At 37.5% G+C, this 17,918-nt stretch overlaps 1 protein-coding gene across 1 annotated transcript in view; it reads right to left on the bottom strand.

Annotated features, from left to right (window-relative positions):
• THSD7A (thrombospondin type 1 domain containing 7A) overlaps nt 1–17,918 on the bottom strand; it is a 205,966-nt gene that overhangs the window by 13,607 nt on the left and 174,441 nt on the right. Inside the window, exons 14-21 of the mRNA XM_050891559.1 lie at nt 16,355–16,533; nt 13,079–13,084; nt 12,246–12,379; nt 10,196–10,349; nt 9,210–9,351; nt 8,616–8,731; nt 3,153–3,270; nt 232–377 (exon numbers count right to left, since the gene is read on the bottom strand). Of these exons, the coding sequence (XP_050747516.1) occupies nt 232–377; nt 3,153–3,270; nt 8,616–8,731; nt 9,210–9,351; nt 10,196–10,349; nt 12,246–12,379; nt 13,079–13,084; nt 16,355–16,533 (995 nt within the window). The remainder of the gene's footprint in view (nt 1–231; nt 378–3,152; nt 3,271–8,615; nt 8,732–9,209; nt 9,352–10,195; nt 10,350–12,245; nt 12,380–13,078; nt 13,085–16,354; nt 16,534–17,918) is intronic.

Here is a 17,918-nt window from a genome sequence, read left to right as displayed (position 1 = left end):
CTATTAGCAAAGATGCTGCTTGGGTACCAAAGTTTTCACTTATACTTTGAATATCTGTAGGACATTGTTGTATCTGTTGACAAATACGAACTCCAAGAATAAATCTTTAGTTTTTGTATAAGAGAGGTGGAAGCAAATTGTTTACAGTGTTATGAAGCAGGTATCTGAGCATATCACAAATATGCCTAGATACACAAGCTCCATAACTTCAAAGTCCCATATAGCTTTTACCTCTACTTTGCATGCAGACCATTGACCGTATTGCCATTTGTAACAAGGTTTTACTGGACAGGGTTTGAATTGCTCCATCTGAGAAGGACAAGGCCTCCCATCACCCTGAAAAGGCTGATTTATGGTCCTTCTTCTGATCATTTTTCCTGTAAATAAGAAAGAGCAATATAACTAACAACAAAGTGGTTAGACTGATTTATTCCTCAAGATGGATCTATTTTGGTGAAAAGCGTTGTGTTTGAATAAAGTAATTTTTTCCACATTTGATAAATTGGATTGTAAAGCAGATCTGTTGGCTCCTGTCTGTTATACGGATTTATATTTTCCAAGTCAAACACTTTATATTCTATCATTTGTTTGTACTGCAGGAAGTGCAGGAGGATGTCTGATTAGGATTTCAGATTGCTCCTGTAACAGCAAACAAAAGTAGTAATTTCCTAGTTCAGAAGCCTGGGGAAAAATACTCTTTCTGAACGTGACAATATGTTTGTGGCACTTCAGTGGAGATTCCGGCTCCTCATCTGGAGTTTGCTGCTAGAAGAGACCAACATGTTCTGTTCTTCCTCGAGTTAATACAGAATCACGTGTCCCATAATTGTCTGATTCCAGCAACCAGGAGCACTGCCTGTCTGGATAACGTGACATGCAGATTTTGCAGGAAACGGAGGATTCTTCACTCAGGCCCGAAGGAAATTAAAATACAATAGGCTTATCCAACATTAATCTTCTCCTCAACGATGAGTAGCAGACTACCCAGCATCATTGAGATACAGGTTCTATTTCAAATACTTAGATAAACAGAAAGAGGAAGTCATTTTTATCCTTTCGGCAACTCTTGCTTCTTTCATCTTGCAGTGGACATTAGACCATCATGCTTCATTACAGAGAGGTCATGTGATATAACCAAAAAATTTTTTGTGTGCCAGTAGTGGTAAAGTGGCTACTCTAGAGTTGGCACCTCGCAAAGGTTTCCACAAAACCAACACAGCTGTGGTATTTTAATCTATATATAGATAAATATATGAACCACGTCTGAAACAAGATATATGTATTTAAATTTGTATACTGAAGCTTATAATAAACTAAGGCATTACATAGGTTTACCTACATAACAGCTGGTGTTAGCCAAAACAATTAATCTTTAATTCCACATTTCAATCTGATGCATTTGGAATTGAACACCCTAATGATCATGACACAAATCTTTTGCTGAGAGCAAGCTACACAAGCCATGATACAGCAGTAGAACTATATCAATGTCCCAGACAGCTATGTTCACCGCAGCTAGCTAGAAAGATGTTTGCCAAGTGGAGCCTCATCATTCTTGGATTCACAGCTGCTCCAACTGAGATGTCACAGTAGAAAAAAGATTTTCTTGAAAAGTACTGAAGAAAAAAACCCAAAGAACAGCAACGAGCAGAATTCTTACATACAGAATTCTTCCTCAACTTCATGGGTATTTGCATGGGTGCATAAAAGCGGTTCAGCTTTGTGGTCACTGGGTTTCTTAGATGGTTATTACTTATTGAAAAACAGCAGTTACTTCCAACTTCCTGCCTAATAGGAAAATTACAGCTTCAAGGCTTACATGTGAGGTTGCCATCATTTCTTAAGAATACTGAAAATTTGAAAGCTGTTTTACATTACTATTTAAAATAAATTTTCTCACTTCTACAAATAAATTCTATACTTGGAAAGCACAGGGATTTCAGAAAATAGTGACCCACCTTCACATCTTGAAAAAGCACAGCAACAATAATTCTCATTCAGAAAAATATCAGGTCAATTGTTCAGGTCTTGTATATAAACAGAAGCTTGTAAAGGAAAATCTGGCAACATATTTAAGCCTTCAATAGAGATGTTAGTTCAATTCTCACTCTACAAAGATTATTTTGAATATAGAAGTGTAGATTATTTGAATGTAGAAGTCATGCTTTGAGAGAAGCTCAAAGAACTGAAACATTATTACATCATTAGATACTGCAGTATCAAATTATTAACTGTTATCATTAAAAAATCCATAGGTCTTTCTCTTGGGATCCTGAGGTGGCCAGAGCTTTCAGATGTTTTTGCCTAGACCTCTTCCCTGTGGTGCACTCCTCAAGGGACACAAAAAGATGCAATATCCTTTACTCTGAGCCCAGCAGTTGAAACTGGATTCCATACACTGCTAACCATCCAATATCTGTAGTGACATATTCCAGACATGATTACAAAATGAAGAGGCTTCATAGATGGGCTTCTAACCTTCTCTTTCAGTAGTGTGTATACCTTAATTGCCTGGCACAACGGTGCTTTCAGGTCCTTATTCTGAGACATATCAGTGCAAATAAATTAACAAGAGTTCCTCCATAACTAGAACGTGCCTTTGATATCCATTCTCTGACACAGATTTGATTTAAAAAAACTTAGATAGTGGTTAGCAACATTTTGGAAAAAAACAAATTAATGTGATCACAGTGAAAGTAACTTGTCCCCCACCCTTGTTCTGTGTTTAAAAATATGGAATTCTTCGGTGAGTAAATTTGTTGGTTTTAATCATTGTGCTCTTCTACAAGTTTAGTTGTTCTAAACTCACCACTAATAAAACTTAAGAGGAAATCCCTCCCTCCTTTTCCCCCCACACCATCTGAAAAATAAATATTCACATCAGTGGTTTTTTTTTTCTCAATATATCATTCATCATATCTCACTTTGTTCCCAGAGTCAGAAAGTATTCTGGGCCAAGTTCTCACTATCTTCAGTGAGTACAGCCTCAGTGAGGCATATTATTTCCATGAATAAGGCTGATTTAGATCCCCATCACTCTCCCTAGCTAGCTACATTTTCTAGTTCTGCAAAAAGAGATATTATAGCTTTTATTAAAAAAAAAAAAAAAAAAAAAGCTCAGTCTTTAAAATATGCCAAAGGTACATACTGACCTGTAAGGCCACATGTTTGAGAGCACTCAGACCAAGGGGACCAGTCAGAGAGCTGACAGTTCACAGGACATTCCACCACACAGGACATATTCATTTGCCATGTCTTCTCCAAACCAAGCTAAAAGAAAATATTCAATGGTCAGCATGTAACACCTGGTCTGTGTCATTGGTGCAGGGTATGCCTTTGGACACGGTGAATCTGAGACAACTAAAGCTTTAAGTAAGCATGAAGACATTACTAAATAAAAATTAGAGCAATTGAGACATTTAAAAATCTCACTTCAAGACAGTCCTAATGCATATGCTGATTTTTAAATACATGCTTAAATCCTATTTTTATCAATTCTTTTCTAAACTAGAGCCTATAAATGGAGGGCTTCAGCTCTACAGTATTACTTTATATAATAGGCAAAGGACAAAGTAATTTAGGAAGTATCAGTAAAGTATTTTGAAATAGGAATATAAAAATACTGAGCTATCAACAGCTATTAACAGCTGAATTCAAGTGATGCTAGGACCCAGATTCAAAACTAACAAAAGGAGGAGGATGAACATGCATTGGACAGTCAGTTTATTTGTCAGAAGACGTTGCAGATGCTAAAAGTTTACAGGAGCTCAAGAGAGACTGAACAAGTTAATGGAAGAGAAATCTGAAGGTTTAAACACACAGAAACCACATCGGGTAAATGCAGTCCAAGAGCTGAAAACAGGTGGAGGCTACAAGATGAGCAGATGGAAACTCGTGTATGTCTGTCCTCCATACTCTTCCTTAGGCATCTGCATATGCCTCTCTATTGGTTTTTTCCTAACATGGTGTGTAAGTTTATTATATATATTATGCTATCCATTCTACTGTATGCAAAAATATTGACATGACATTGACAATGTTTGTTCTAAAAAAAATACAGCTTTGCATGTTTTTCTGAAAAGCTTTGCAGAAAGCAGAATCCTCTAACATCCCTGAAGTAAAAGCTGCAAATGCTGGAGGAGTATGAGAGAAGGGGATACAGAAAATAGCCAGATTCACATGTTTTCCCCAAAATACATTCTGTACTGAGCTCTTCTCCAGGCAGGAGTCAGCCTGACACTAACAAATGATGGAATCCCCACAGGGAAGGAAGAGTTTTATGGCCATGCTTGGAGACGGCACAGTGCCTACATGGTCCTTTGGTCTGATCCTGTAAAGTCATTTCTATGTTCTTATAAACTCCCATGCTCCAGATTTTCCCCATCCAAGGAAGAAAAGAGATATTCTCAATAACACACATGAGAATATATGATGCAAGATGGAATACAACTGATGGCAAAAATATTAATAATCCCTGCAGCCTGCACAGCTTCAGAATGAGTTAAAAGGATAGGTCGATTATAGTGTGTATGATATAAAACATGAAAGAAAATCAATCCTGCCAATATGAACAGATTTGCAGCTTCCCAGCATAAAAGACTGTCCTCTTCATTGGCCCTCACCAGGGGACCCTGATCATCATTGAGGCCTTTCAGAATCCCAGGAGGCTGTGGATACCTTTAAGTAGATAAAATCCCCACATAGTTTTTTAAAAAAAAAGCAAACTAGACATTTCAAAACCTATTAATTTTAACGACTGGAAAGGTTAATGACATAAAACCAGCAGTTAAGACTTTAAAAAGGAAATAAAAACACTATTTCCTACTAAATGCAAGCATAGAACAATAATTAGGCACAACATTAACATGTCCTCCATAAATAAACTACCACAAGTACTGGAAATGTCTCACCCTGATAGACTCACCAAGTCTTAAATTTGCATTTGCAGTACCATTTATTGAGACAAATGAGGTTTTAGACCTCTGTTCTGTTTTATACATCAAAGAACGGGTTCTTGGCTTTTCGCTGTAGTACAGTATAACCTTGATTATCCAGCTATCGCATACAGGCAACACCTGAAACCTTTGGATAATCTGGAATTTGGATAATTAGGAAACTTGAGAACCATCCTCAAAGTCTATATTTGGGTCAAATCTTCCAAGCAAAGGCTATAAAGCCTGCTGAATTGATTCGTGCCAATTATAGAAACACGACTGCTTTCTTTCAAAACTGGCCTTCTCAGATGGACTTTGGCAGCTAGAGAAGGAAAAGCCCAAGAGAGATATTAAAGGTGAAGAGGAGAAAGCTGAAGGCCACATTACCCACAGTGATCTGCCATTTGCATATCTTAGATACTGAAGTGCTGCTGAAATAGATTTGGGGAACAACTGGCAGGCTGCAATTTGATATTAATCACATATTCTTTTCTCATCCTTCTTCTTCCTTCAATTGATGAACGACAATTCACCTTGAAGAGCTTAGAAAACATTTGGAAAAGTGCTCAGTAGCTCCCTTACCTGAGAGAGCTTCTGTTCTGGATGAGTTGTGGTTTCTGATTCGAGAATGGCAAGCCCTGGAAGGAGTTACACTGAAAGCTACAGCTGAGTGTCCTGTACTCCTGGTCTCACATGCCAGGGGCAGGAGGCTGCCAGACCAGCATGCTCTATAAACCCTGTGATCCACAAAAAGTATCTGTATTTGTTTATAGGAATGTTTGGCACCGCAGATTAACCTCTGCTGGAGGTTAATCATGTAATCTGACAAGCAGACTATTTGCCAATAAAACAGAAAAGTTTGCTTTCTAATGCAGACAAAACTGCTGGTTTCTAGGCTTTTCTGATCTCTAATTGAAGGTAAATGAATAAAAATAAGCCCATAAATATGAATATGACCAGGACCAGATTGCTTTAGGTGATTTGATTTTCAAATACTCAAGGAAAAGACAAGCTGAGTTCTTGTGATGTGCTAATTTTGTAGAGTTAGAGACCAAGTAATCCAGTATTACTGTGCCTTGAGAGTTTGAAGGGAACTATGTTAACATAACGAGGACTTGGAAATAAGCTCTAGAAATTGATTTATCCTGGCAGTAATCAGGATGACTGGCTAGCTTCTTTAGCTGACTGACTGAAACAAACACAAGATCATATGGACGCATTAAGAAACCAGAACACAGGGGGTCAGAAGAAATGTTAGTATTTAACTACGCTGATGCTCATACCTGGAGATGGTGATAGTCAAAAGACAGCATGAAGGGGTTTTTTATATATGGCTTTTATTAGTTTCTTGAACCAGATATTGTATAGTAACTCAGACATTGCAATCAGGCGTCTTCATTTCTTAAGGATCAGGATAGGTTTAGCTATTCTGATCTCTCTTCTTTGCATATAATAATAAGAATCATAATTCTGTAAATGTAACTACACATATATGAAACAAAACTTTTGTTTTATTCACACATCTAGTATAAAGTTTTATGATAGCCCAGGGGAAATTCCATTAGCTAAGTCATTACAAAATTATTTCATCTTTCTCTTATCATCAACTTTTCTAACCACATGCACCTTATTTTGAACTTCACTTGATCTTTCTGCACTGCCCTTATAATGCAAAAACACAGCAAAAAAACCCACCCTGAAGGATCATCTGTGATTAGATTAGTAAGAAGTGCACAGTATGTATTCACATTTTGATAATTTCTTGAATACTCTCCTCTCATGACCTGGAAGGTCACAGAGTTGGCTTTCACATCTTTAGAGTGAAGGGTCTGGTAAGATCTGAACAGCTTGGCTTTCTTGTTAATCAGGTTAACAGCTTTTACTCCTCACAGTTATTGGATCAGCCTTTGACCTTGCTGTACGACTGCTTACACATCCATAGTTCAACAAATAGTCTTAACAGTATGACTGGGGAGTGGATCAGAGCTTTCTACAGGAAGATGTATCACTATATGGTCTAGCAAATCAAAAGGGCAAATAAGACTGTATCACAGTGGTTGCTGATAAAGGCAGGACCCCACTGCAGTGATGTCTGTTGGCCAGTCGTTTAGGGCAAGTAGCTTTTGAGATATTATCTTGTTGCCCTAATTATTTCTCTGAGTAATAAACTTCCATTTCTTAAATGCAGGAAAGCTCCAGAGGTTTTCTGCAACGAGATTTCAGTATAAAATGTAATCATTTGTTCTAAACGTTGCTCAAAATCTTTGGTTAACAGGAATAATTTCTTGGTTTTATGGTCAAAGAAATGTATTTCCCCTTAAAATCTAATAAAGCATATTTTTTTAATTGAAATATTTATGTGGATGGATATTTTATATCATGTCTTGGTATGAATTAATCAATATCGCAGTCCCTTAAAAATAACCCGAGAGACAAATTTTTTTCTTCTAATGCATTAAAACATTAACAGAATGCATTAATGCATTCCCCTATTAACTTCACAGAAACTTGCTGGTAGGTAGCCAGATCCTGAGTTTTTTCTTGAGACATAAATGATCAAATTATTAGATTTGATTATAAACCCAAGAGCTATGTGTGAAGAAGCAACTCGGGACAAAAGTAGGGTGCCAGTCTCAGCTGAAACCTCCTGCCTTTGCTAAGAACTTAGGGATTCAGGAATCCAGGATGTCGGAGAGGGTTGGAGAAGCCTAAGTAGGTCAGATACTCCGTTACAAAACTATAGGCCAAAGTACAGGATGGGTTTCCTGACCCCTCCACTTCTGATGAGACTCTTCTCCATGGGCATGTCCTGAAGAGCAACTACTAGCCAGGAAGGTCCAGCAGAAAAGGTGGTGGTACCAAAGCTGCTGTGGAGGCCACTCCACCTTAGTCCCCCATTGCAAGTGATTTTGTTTCTGATGTCAAGGTGGTGGGGGAATGGCAGCTGAAACAAGTTCAGTTGCTTTCCATCAGAAACACACATAGGATTGCCCTTAACACAGCGCTCATGTTGTCTTCCCATTTTCCTTCGCATTACTATCTCCATGCAATTGAAAACATTAAGACCAACACACAAAATGTCAGAAAACAGTGCTGTCAAATTTGAAGTTAGTTTGAACATTTGCAAAATGGCTCTTTCAAAATTTAAGGGCTCCTGTCTGCTAGTTAGTTCTCCATATATGCTCCTATTTAATATTGCATTCATGCTGCACATTTTTTCACACTAGCTTGGGTATCTTTTGCATTGCACAGCTGGATACAAGAAGTTAGCATTCAGTCCAGCTGCAGAATGGCATGTGAGAAATATTTTCCAACACATTGAGTAAATGATTGATGCTGGCAGCTGTCCAAGGCTCCATGCAAAAATTGTATCAAATTAGAATGATGATTAGTGTTCTGATTAAGATTTATTACCTTTATTCTACTTTATTAATTATTGTTTCTAAGTCATTTCCTTCAGGACATAATAATTAGCATACGTTCACAGAGGCACTTAAAAGTAACCAAAGGAAATTGTATAAAAATCACTGTTGATGGCACAGTTCATTTCAGAGGTACTTAACAATCCATGAATAGCGTTGCAAAACATCTGGTGAAGATGGGTTACATGCCGTATAGCTCAGTTGGCTCAGCATTAATTAGCACCATTAGAAGGGAGCTTACTCACAGGTACCGACTCACCTCTTCACAGTACTTCAGGTCAACTGATTTGCCATCACTGCGAACACAATCGAGCATCCGTGTTTTGATACCATTACCACAGACAGCCTTCTCGCTGAGCTGACATGTGCTCCAGTCTGGAAATAAGGAATTCATTAGCATAGCAGACATTTTAGATAAAACTCATAATGATCCAATCTCCCACCTAATTCTAATTCTGATGGCCTAAAATAATCCTCACAAGCAACTTTTACACATGCAAAGGCTCACAGAGCCCAGCTGCTACACATTTTTGGAAACAGTGACTTTTACTGCAAATAGTCAGTGCCATGATGCCTTCCTGAAAAGTTCATATTTGGTTTCATCTGCATGGATTTTGAGCAAATCACAAAATGATGGGAGAAATACATTTCGTGGAGTTACAGCATGCACGCTTCACCCAAACTGCAAAGCCTCCAGTAATATTTTATCTGGATCAAATAGCCTGAATCAGTTTTCAGTACAAGCTCCGCAGCTCCCTCCGGATAAGAACAGAAAGCTGAAAAATCTGTCCTGTAAGGTGAATGGAGTAAGGCACAGTCCCAGGCTGTCACTAGAGCATAACACCACAAGCACCTGTCACGTTGTAGTCATAGTGGTAGCAGTTTTTGTTCAAAGTGCAGACTTCTGTCTCGGTGGCAGCAGGACAAGACTTTCCATCATCTGGTTGTCTCAGGGATTCAGCTGACCTTTCGCGGACACTACTTCCATTGCATGGCTTGAAAGGGAGATTGGAAACAGCTTTGATATTTCAGCACCCTGATACCTTTTCATGCAACATTATAACAACCTTTCAATTAATCCCTTCACAAAACACAAATGTAAAATAAGGGACTCATGATGTTGTATAAGAGAAACCATTTCCTTATTATTTCAGAGAGAATTTACTCTGCTCTTTCACCTTGGTACCACCCAAGGTGAAATATCCTCTAACTTGGTAACACCTCAGTACTTTCCTAACTAGTTCATATTTCACTACTAGTGCTTTGGAACTATTTCACTCATAAACTGGATATTGAGATGCTCACCTTCCAAATGCTATAATGTAGTGCACCAGAGCCCGAATACTCAGAGGTCTTGAAACACTTTTTTATGTTTGGTTTGGGTTTTTTGACATTTCTTTTTGAAATTGCTGGCAGGAAGGGGAGAGGAGACCCAAAATTATCTGTCTATGCTTAGTCTTGATCTACAGGCTTTGCTTGTTACAGGATAGTGACATTTTTAGTACAGTGACTGCACTGCTATGGAGAGGCTCACAGCTAGGCTCAAAGACGGATTCACAAGCCACTGCCAAAGCTATTCCACCACACAGAACCCACCCCACACTGAAGAATGACCACTGGGGACATTATATTTTGTGTTTTGGAACAATTTCACTTAATGGAAAATACTGGCACACTTTATTTGCAACCAGCTATCAATGACCCTAAAGACGACAGTAAAGACAGATATTTACACATGTAATCACTGCTCAATTCAGCATCGTTGCACAATACGTCATGTATACATTTTTAAAGTATCCTCCTAAAACTATAAATGTTACACTTCAATATACTTCTTACCAAAGAACATCGAGACCATGATCCCCATTCAGACATAACACAGTCCTCAGGACATGGTAACGTGCATTTTCTAGCACCAAGTGGCATCTCTTCAGGATCACACAGATAGTCCTCTACAGTGTCAGAAGGACCATCCACAGTGTTTAGCATGCACCTGGAAAAAAGAACTGCACATAAACTGCATTTGCCATGGATTTTGTACAGTAACTGTGTTCCACAGTATTCTGAAGCATTTTAACATTTTGTCAACACATAACAATCATGAAGTAATTGACGTAACAGAACTAAGTATTGATCTACGAATATCCAAGAAAAGCTGAAAAGTCAAAAATAATCCTCATTTTTACAGATGACAGCCATATAAAGAAATGCACAGAATTTAGACAGTCCCTATCAGTGATTTGCTGAGAGTTTCTGGGCAGGCGATTTACTGGACATTAGCTTACCTCTAAGCCAGAATAAAGCGAATCATCTGTAGTTTAGACATATTTTGTTCATGCTTCAACTGATAATTTTAAATCTCAAACTATTAAATATTTTAAATTTTATATTCTTAGTATTAATCCCTAATTTACACAGATGCTTTTTAATTACCATTATATTAAATTAGCAGATGGAGGCCCAGTTAAGATGAGAAATGAATATGCTTAGTTTCGTAGAGCTGAAGACGACAGTCTTCATTCCACAGTATTTCCAGTGCTGTGGCATCTACTGTTAACTTGTCCCTTCCACCTGTCAGCAGAAGACCAACTAGTACATGATGATTCAAATTAAGAGGCTTGCATCTGTTTTCCAGAATTGCAAGAGAAAAGCTCCTATCCATAGGAAGCCTTTCACACACAGAGAAATATTTGGAGTTTCTTCCATTTGACCGCATTAATTTTTTTACCGATATCTTACATCATCAGACTAAACTAATTTTTGAAACACTCTCTGTTCTAAGGTAAACACAAGAGATACAGCATGAGCATATATTGGCTTTGTGGAACTAGTACTTTAATGGCATTATGTGATAATAAATGAAAAGTTAGATGGTTTTAGTCCCAAAGGGCTGAAAACTCTTTCTTTGTCATTGATGGTAGTGTTAAAGTTTATTTTTCAACATAAACACTGATTAATTTTGATTTTTCATATTGGAGGTTTTTTAAGAGTATTCTTACAGGAATTTGTTTAGATGCTACTGTGTGAGAACAGTTATGCATAGTCTTTCTAACTTTGGTCAAGCAAAGATTAAGACTTTGACCTTCTTGAAGTAAACAGTTACACTGAGAAAACAGTGCTATTGTGAACAAAATCATGTAAATGTGCCAGTTTCTAAGCAGTTGTGGCAGGGAAAAGAGAACTTTTAGCAGTTCACTGTATACAGCTCTCATTTTGGACCTTCAAATTGAATTCACATTATGCTTTACTATTCAGATTTATAATCTCAAGTTGTGTGTCGCTTTGTGGTAAGCCATTAAAAAAAAATAAAACAAACCCCAACCAAACCAAACTCCATGTACTGCTTTACTTGCTGTTGTACCACACCATGTGAGACTAAATTTAATTAACCTTTGATTAGAACTCTAGGATGATGAGCAAGCATACAAGATGCCTAGATCAGGTTCAATAAACAACAGAAGATTTCTGGATTTTTCTATTTCACTTCATTCACTTTTGCCACTTTTTCCTGTAATAAGTGTAACTATTATTCCCAAGTGCATATGTTCTTAAAAGGGTTTTTTAAATCATAGTTTTTAAATTGTAGTTTCATATAGAAAGAGGACCATTTCACCTTTCAGAAAAGGACTAAAATCATATGTTACAATGTTTGTAGTAGTACAATATACATTAGTTTATCAACTAGGAATCAAGGTCTATATCCATAACCAGTAGACAGAGCTATATTGCACTCACTGAAGCTATTCTGATTTACATCAGCCAGGGTTCTGGTCCAGTATACTATGGCTGGACTTAACAATATACATTACACAGAATTACATCCAATTAAATACAGCCATGACTGACAGTGAAGGTTCTCTAAAGCGAAGGAGGAGCAATACTGCTTTACCTGACTTTCCTCGTTTGAACACCTTCTCCACAGTTCTCTTTTAAGTCCACGTTGGTCACCTTGCAGACGCTCCAGGGCTCAGTAACCCATATGTACTGGCTGCAGTCACTGTGGCAGGGGACTACCTCATATACCTGGAATCCGCATTGAATGTCAGTTTTGTTGCACACAAGTGACACAAACATGCAACAGTGATCATGCAAAAAAAGGTTAATGCTCTTTTGGGTAAGAATAACAAATGTAAACTTGCTGATTAAGAGGCTGTAGTAATAATACAGATAAAATACTTGATAGAAAACTACAGAAATAACAAAAAGTCAGAAACTAAGACATCTAATGACAGATTCCCTGATTTTCTCTGCCACTAAGCCCACGCTATGCCACTTCCACCAATAACATCAACACAACTAACAAAATCCTTTACTAGGCTAGCTCACGAGCACACCTTCTAGAAAAATGCTGCTAAAACTCTGCTAAAATTTTACTTCTATCCTTCACACCTCTCCTCAACTATTCCATCGCGCTGTTATTAGTTGTGGGGTTTTTGTATTTCTAAAGAGAGGTGAGCTCAAGGTAAATTATACCAATATATACTGGTTCACTTTATTTTGCATTGTGGATACTTAAAATAACTCTAACATATTTGTGTATCAGCATTAGTATTATGTTTAGATTTGTATACAATTTTGAAATAGTATCTCATATAGTAATTTATACAGTGTTCCAAATATTTTCTCAAACATACATTACAAAAAAAGCACAGACAACGTAAACATTGGAGCACAATCAGGAAGCACATGCTAAGGTTATCTCTCTATTTGAGAAACTCTTACCTGTGCCTGAAGAAAGTATTTTCATGAACCCAAAAGAAAAAACAGAAGATAAAAAGAAAGAATGATTAGAGTGAAGCATAGGTATTTAAATGGCATTCATTTAGCTTTTATTACAAACAATATTCTATGACTTCTGCCAAGCAAAAGGCATCCAGTTTTTCCTCTTGGATCTCCCTTGCTGTCATGAGGCATTTTTGCAAGAAGTTTGCCCTTGGAAGAAAATAAAAGTTTATAAGTCACAGCTGGTGGGAAGAGACTGTAAATTAGCCAGTCTTTTTCTCAGTCCCTAACACACGATAAAACTGTTTTCCCTTTTTGCCTATAATGAGCATCAACTCTTCACACAGTAGGGAATCCAGTTTCCCTAAGACAAGAGAAAATCCTCAATGGTTTTGGAGGATACTGGACTTCTCTATTAATTGAAATTGTTCTGACAGCATTAAGTGCAATACATACACAAGAAGACCAGTATAGTCAGCATATTTGGGCCTTTGAACTACATAAGCATTAACTCAGGCTTAAAGACGGGTGGTGTAAATGCATGTTAAGGAAGGTACTGGACTCAGTGCACAATTTGTAGTCACACGGGAAGTGGCACTTTATTTATTCTTGTCCAGGATTTCCAAAATGAGAATAGGGAAGCCTTAATTTAGGGAAATGTCTCTATATGTCTCACCCTGGTTGGCATAAGAAGAAATACATAAACTCCGCATATTCAACAGCCTTTCCAGTAACATAAAAATCAGATATCTTGCCAGAAAGCCAAAGGAGAACTCTATATTGCATTGCATGTGTTTAGTGGTGTTCTCCTGACCCTACTGGCATTTTTGTAACTATGACTGCAGGCCATGGCAGTTGGGTGGTGTAAGGATTGCATACCCACCTGCTGGATAAGGGGGCAAATAATGCCTGAAGCCAATGAAGAGAGGGATGTCCTTATTTTCTCTAGCAGTCTCAGATTAGCCTCTTCATTTGAAATCCTCTGAAGGCCATTGACGTGATTTTATAATAAAGCTGACTCTATTATTATTGTAATTATGAAGACTTTTAGCCTAGTGAAGTGAGTACTGAGCAAGCTTCATTCAGTAGGAGTGTGGTTTGGGAGTCACCCTGGCATGCATGGCCCAGGAGGAAAGATGCTTAATGAGACATGTAACATTCACTGTGTTCAGTCCCCCTTCAAAATACAGTCATACATGTTAGCCCTGAGAGACATTGAGCAACTTGCTCTTAAAACTTGACAAACGTCTTAAGCACTTTATTTCAGTGTTTCCCTAGACTTACCATTAGAAAGTTTTCCCAAGGCTTAACCCAAATCTGCTTGCAGCAGTCTAAGCCTACTGCTTTTTATCCTAACCTCGATGGCCATGGAAAATGGATTATTTCCTCCTCCTTTGCAACAGCCTTTTATGTACATGCTAGCAGACTGTCAGCATCCTCCCTCCCATCTTCTCTTCCATGGGCTAGACAACACGTTGCCGTCTTTCCTGAGAGTTCATAATTCCTAGATCTCAGCTTACAGCATAGCCCCTCTGTACATCATCGTCCACATATTTGTGGGCACCAAAGACCCAGTCTAACCATTATGCTTTGGATGTATGCAAAAAAACATGTTACATTTACAAATAAAAAATACGTAAATAAAACAAATTACATCTAATAATTGAAATAAATATTCTGAAGAGTCAGTAGTTTTCCAGCTGAATGAATGATGGATCACATTTAGATTAAATAATTAACTCAAAATTAGAACACACGTGTATTCCCTGCATGTTTCTGAATTGACAGTGAATGTATTTAAAGTTGAAAGATACAGCCTCTATGTTCTTTGATATTCCTATCTTATCTGTAGAGCTCCCTTCTTATAAAAGTACTATATTTCAATTTTATTTTTACAATAATTACATTTTGAATCGTCTATTATTATTTGGCAAGTACTATGTAACATTGCAACAAATGAAATTCGAGTCAAAGTACCAGTAGAGGGCAATAGTGTTGCATAGAAGTGGCTAACAGACCTCAAGCAAAATCACCTTTGATGCAGAAAAATACAAGCCTGTTATGTACTACATGAATATTAAAGAAGGAAAAAGACTTCTGTATAGACTATAATTTGCTCCTATTGAAACACATTCCTCCTAATTTAAAGCATATTTACATGCTGACCCAAATCCAGCAACCCTCATTCTAGTTTGTATTTTGTTAAAGTATATCACAAACTTAGTTTATTAGCTGCAGTTTAACACTTATTATTTTCTAAATTAGAACTAATTACATTCCCTAAAGTAGAAGATTAGATCAACAACCCATTTCACTCTGTGCTAGCAAAATGTCAATAGGATAATATTAAGTACATGCGTTTTTATTCAAATGTAAATTGACAGCACATTTTTTTTCAATCTTTGAATATTTACAGAGAAGACTGTGTGGCTGTTTAACATGCCTCTGCAGACTAAATTAAATTCAACAGTAATATGAATATAAATCAACTCTGAAGAGCATAAGTTAATTGACAAGGAAGGTTTTTCTTTCTAAAACTCTCCAAGCAAACAGGAGCAAACAAGCTTCAGAGGTTTGACTTGGACTAGTGCTAAACTTGGTCCCAAAGACTAAATGCTCATTAGTGGTCAAAGCACTCCCAGTGCGCTCTTGGATCACATTTTCTGGCTTAGTTTCACTTGAAGAGGATCCAGACTGTGCAGCCAGACCGCTCCGTACTGGAAAATCAAGTGCGGTTAGTGGGACAACTGGGAGATTGACTTCAGAAGTGCATTCCTGACTGGAACTGCAGTGCCAGGGCAAGTGTACCCAGAAGGTCAAGCTCCAGCTTGACTAAAACCCACTAAGGGGCACTGGAATGATACTGTGTGAGTGTCTGAGAAGTTTTAATTTGCTTTCTGATCTAAGATGGTCGGGGAATGACACTAAGAATCTTATCCGTTTGAGCATCTGTAATGAGACATTTTACCCATCGTAAGAGAAGATCTTCAGAAACGTGGTCTTCACAATCTGCATGTAAGAATGTTTTATTGTCTCCAAGCTGCAGTTCAGATAATGTGCTAAGTTCTTGCAGATGAGGAAGTAATGAAGGCAGATCCTTTGCTGACTGAGGAAATCTAAGCCAACACATACTCCTCCTTCTACCTGCATCTGCCCCTTATATTGTATATAAAAACTAGATGTATAGTTTTTCTACATCAACAAACAATACAGCTAAAAGGGTTATCTGAGGTATGGAAAAAGCTATATCAATAATGTAAATATAAATCAAATTACCTGATTGACGTGATCTAGCTTTGGACAGGGTCTTCCACCATTGTAGGGTTTTTCACGGAGCCATTTAGACCGAACCTTTACCCCACTCCCACAGGATTTACTACAGCGAGACCAGTTGGACCACTCACTGAGCTTGCAGTCTGAGGGACATGGAATAATACAGGCTTCCTCAATATAACCTGCGTGAATGAAAAAAAAAGTGAAATCTCTTCAGCATGTCACTCTGCCACTTCTCCCTGAAGCCCTCGTCTACTTCATTGAGATTGTCCAAAGTTTGACTTGACAGGACTGTGTGAATAGAGAGATTTCTTCATCATTAGAGCTAAATTAAATTCTACAGAAAATTGACACATAGCTGGAGACTGTGTTAGAGTAGCAGCTGAGCATCCTCACTGCTATCTGATTAGGATTCACACCAGATTTCAGCATTCAGACTTTCTGACAGCTACAGTGTAATGGACATTAACCATCTCTTGGTTGCATCATTCTTACACTGTAAAAACAATTTACTTTTTTCAAGGAAAAAAGGTTTAACTAAAAGCTCCTCCGTAATTGTATCAAGTAATTCAATTGCAGTTGAATACATCAAAAATCCAACTGAATCTAAAGATATGCATCTTACCAGCCTGGAGCGAGGGAACTTAACACCTTGTGACCTTTCTAAGGCTAGAAAGAGAGAGTGGCCTGCCACGTTAATGATCTGCCGATTAACAACCATCTGCCCCCAGTAGCACACTGAATAATTGCACTGAATGGAAAAGCAGATGTTTGGTTTGGATAAGTCATCGGTCCTGAGAGGTTGGAAAGGGGTATGACATGGTCTGCAGGGAGTAACATGAGGCCTCAATTCACTGAATAAGTGAAAATGTCTTTCTTTCAAAAGCAACATATGCCATAGCTCTGCAATATGTGTCATTTATGCCAATATTTACAGCAGAAGCTATAAAACCTCAAATAAAAAGCTGGCCTTTACTGCATTTTTGCTACAACTATACCCTAAACCTGTACGAACTCTCCTCTCCCCTTTGCTGTGTCAGATCTGCAATATATTTACTGTTGGAAAATGTTCACTTTAAAGATTAAAGAAACCTCAGTGCATTTAAAAGTGAATTAAAATATTTGATGAACACAGTTGCAAAATTAACACATACTTGGGTAAGATCATTCTCAAATGATTGGCACAGTTTGCTAGGCATGGTTTCAAATGTTTCTCACATATCTTGAAATTTTTTTAGTTTGAAAGCAATCACTGTCATTTTCATCAGAGCTGATGTTAGCAGCTTTATGTTTTTAACCTATACTTCTAAGTAAAGCTATTCTGTCTCTTCTAAAAGCAACCAATACCAAACAATCACAAGTTGTGTAAAGAATCAAAAGACTTAAAAGATGTCAATTCTATATACCTATTTCTAGTTGCTTCCATTAATTTGTTTTAGATATAGAGAACAGAAGGGGTTTTTTTTTTAAACATATGGTAACATTCAGAATATTTTATGGTCAAATTCAGGTGATGATTTTATCCTATATAGCCTTCCTCTGTTTGGAAGTGTTAAATAGTTAAGTA

The sequence above is a fragment of the Gymnogyps californianus genome, chromosome 2, assembly GCF_018139145.2.
Source record: "Gymnogyps californianus isolate 813 chromosome 2, ASM1813914v2, whole genome shotgun sequence".
NCBI classification, from domain to species: Eukaryota; Metazoa; Chordata; class Aves; order Accipitriformes; family Cathartidae; genus Gymnogyps; species Gymnogyps californianus.
The sequence above is the reverse complement of the archived record's forward strand: the minus strand, read 5'-3'. Positions and strand labels throughout refer to the sequence as shown.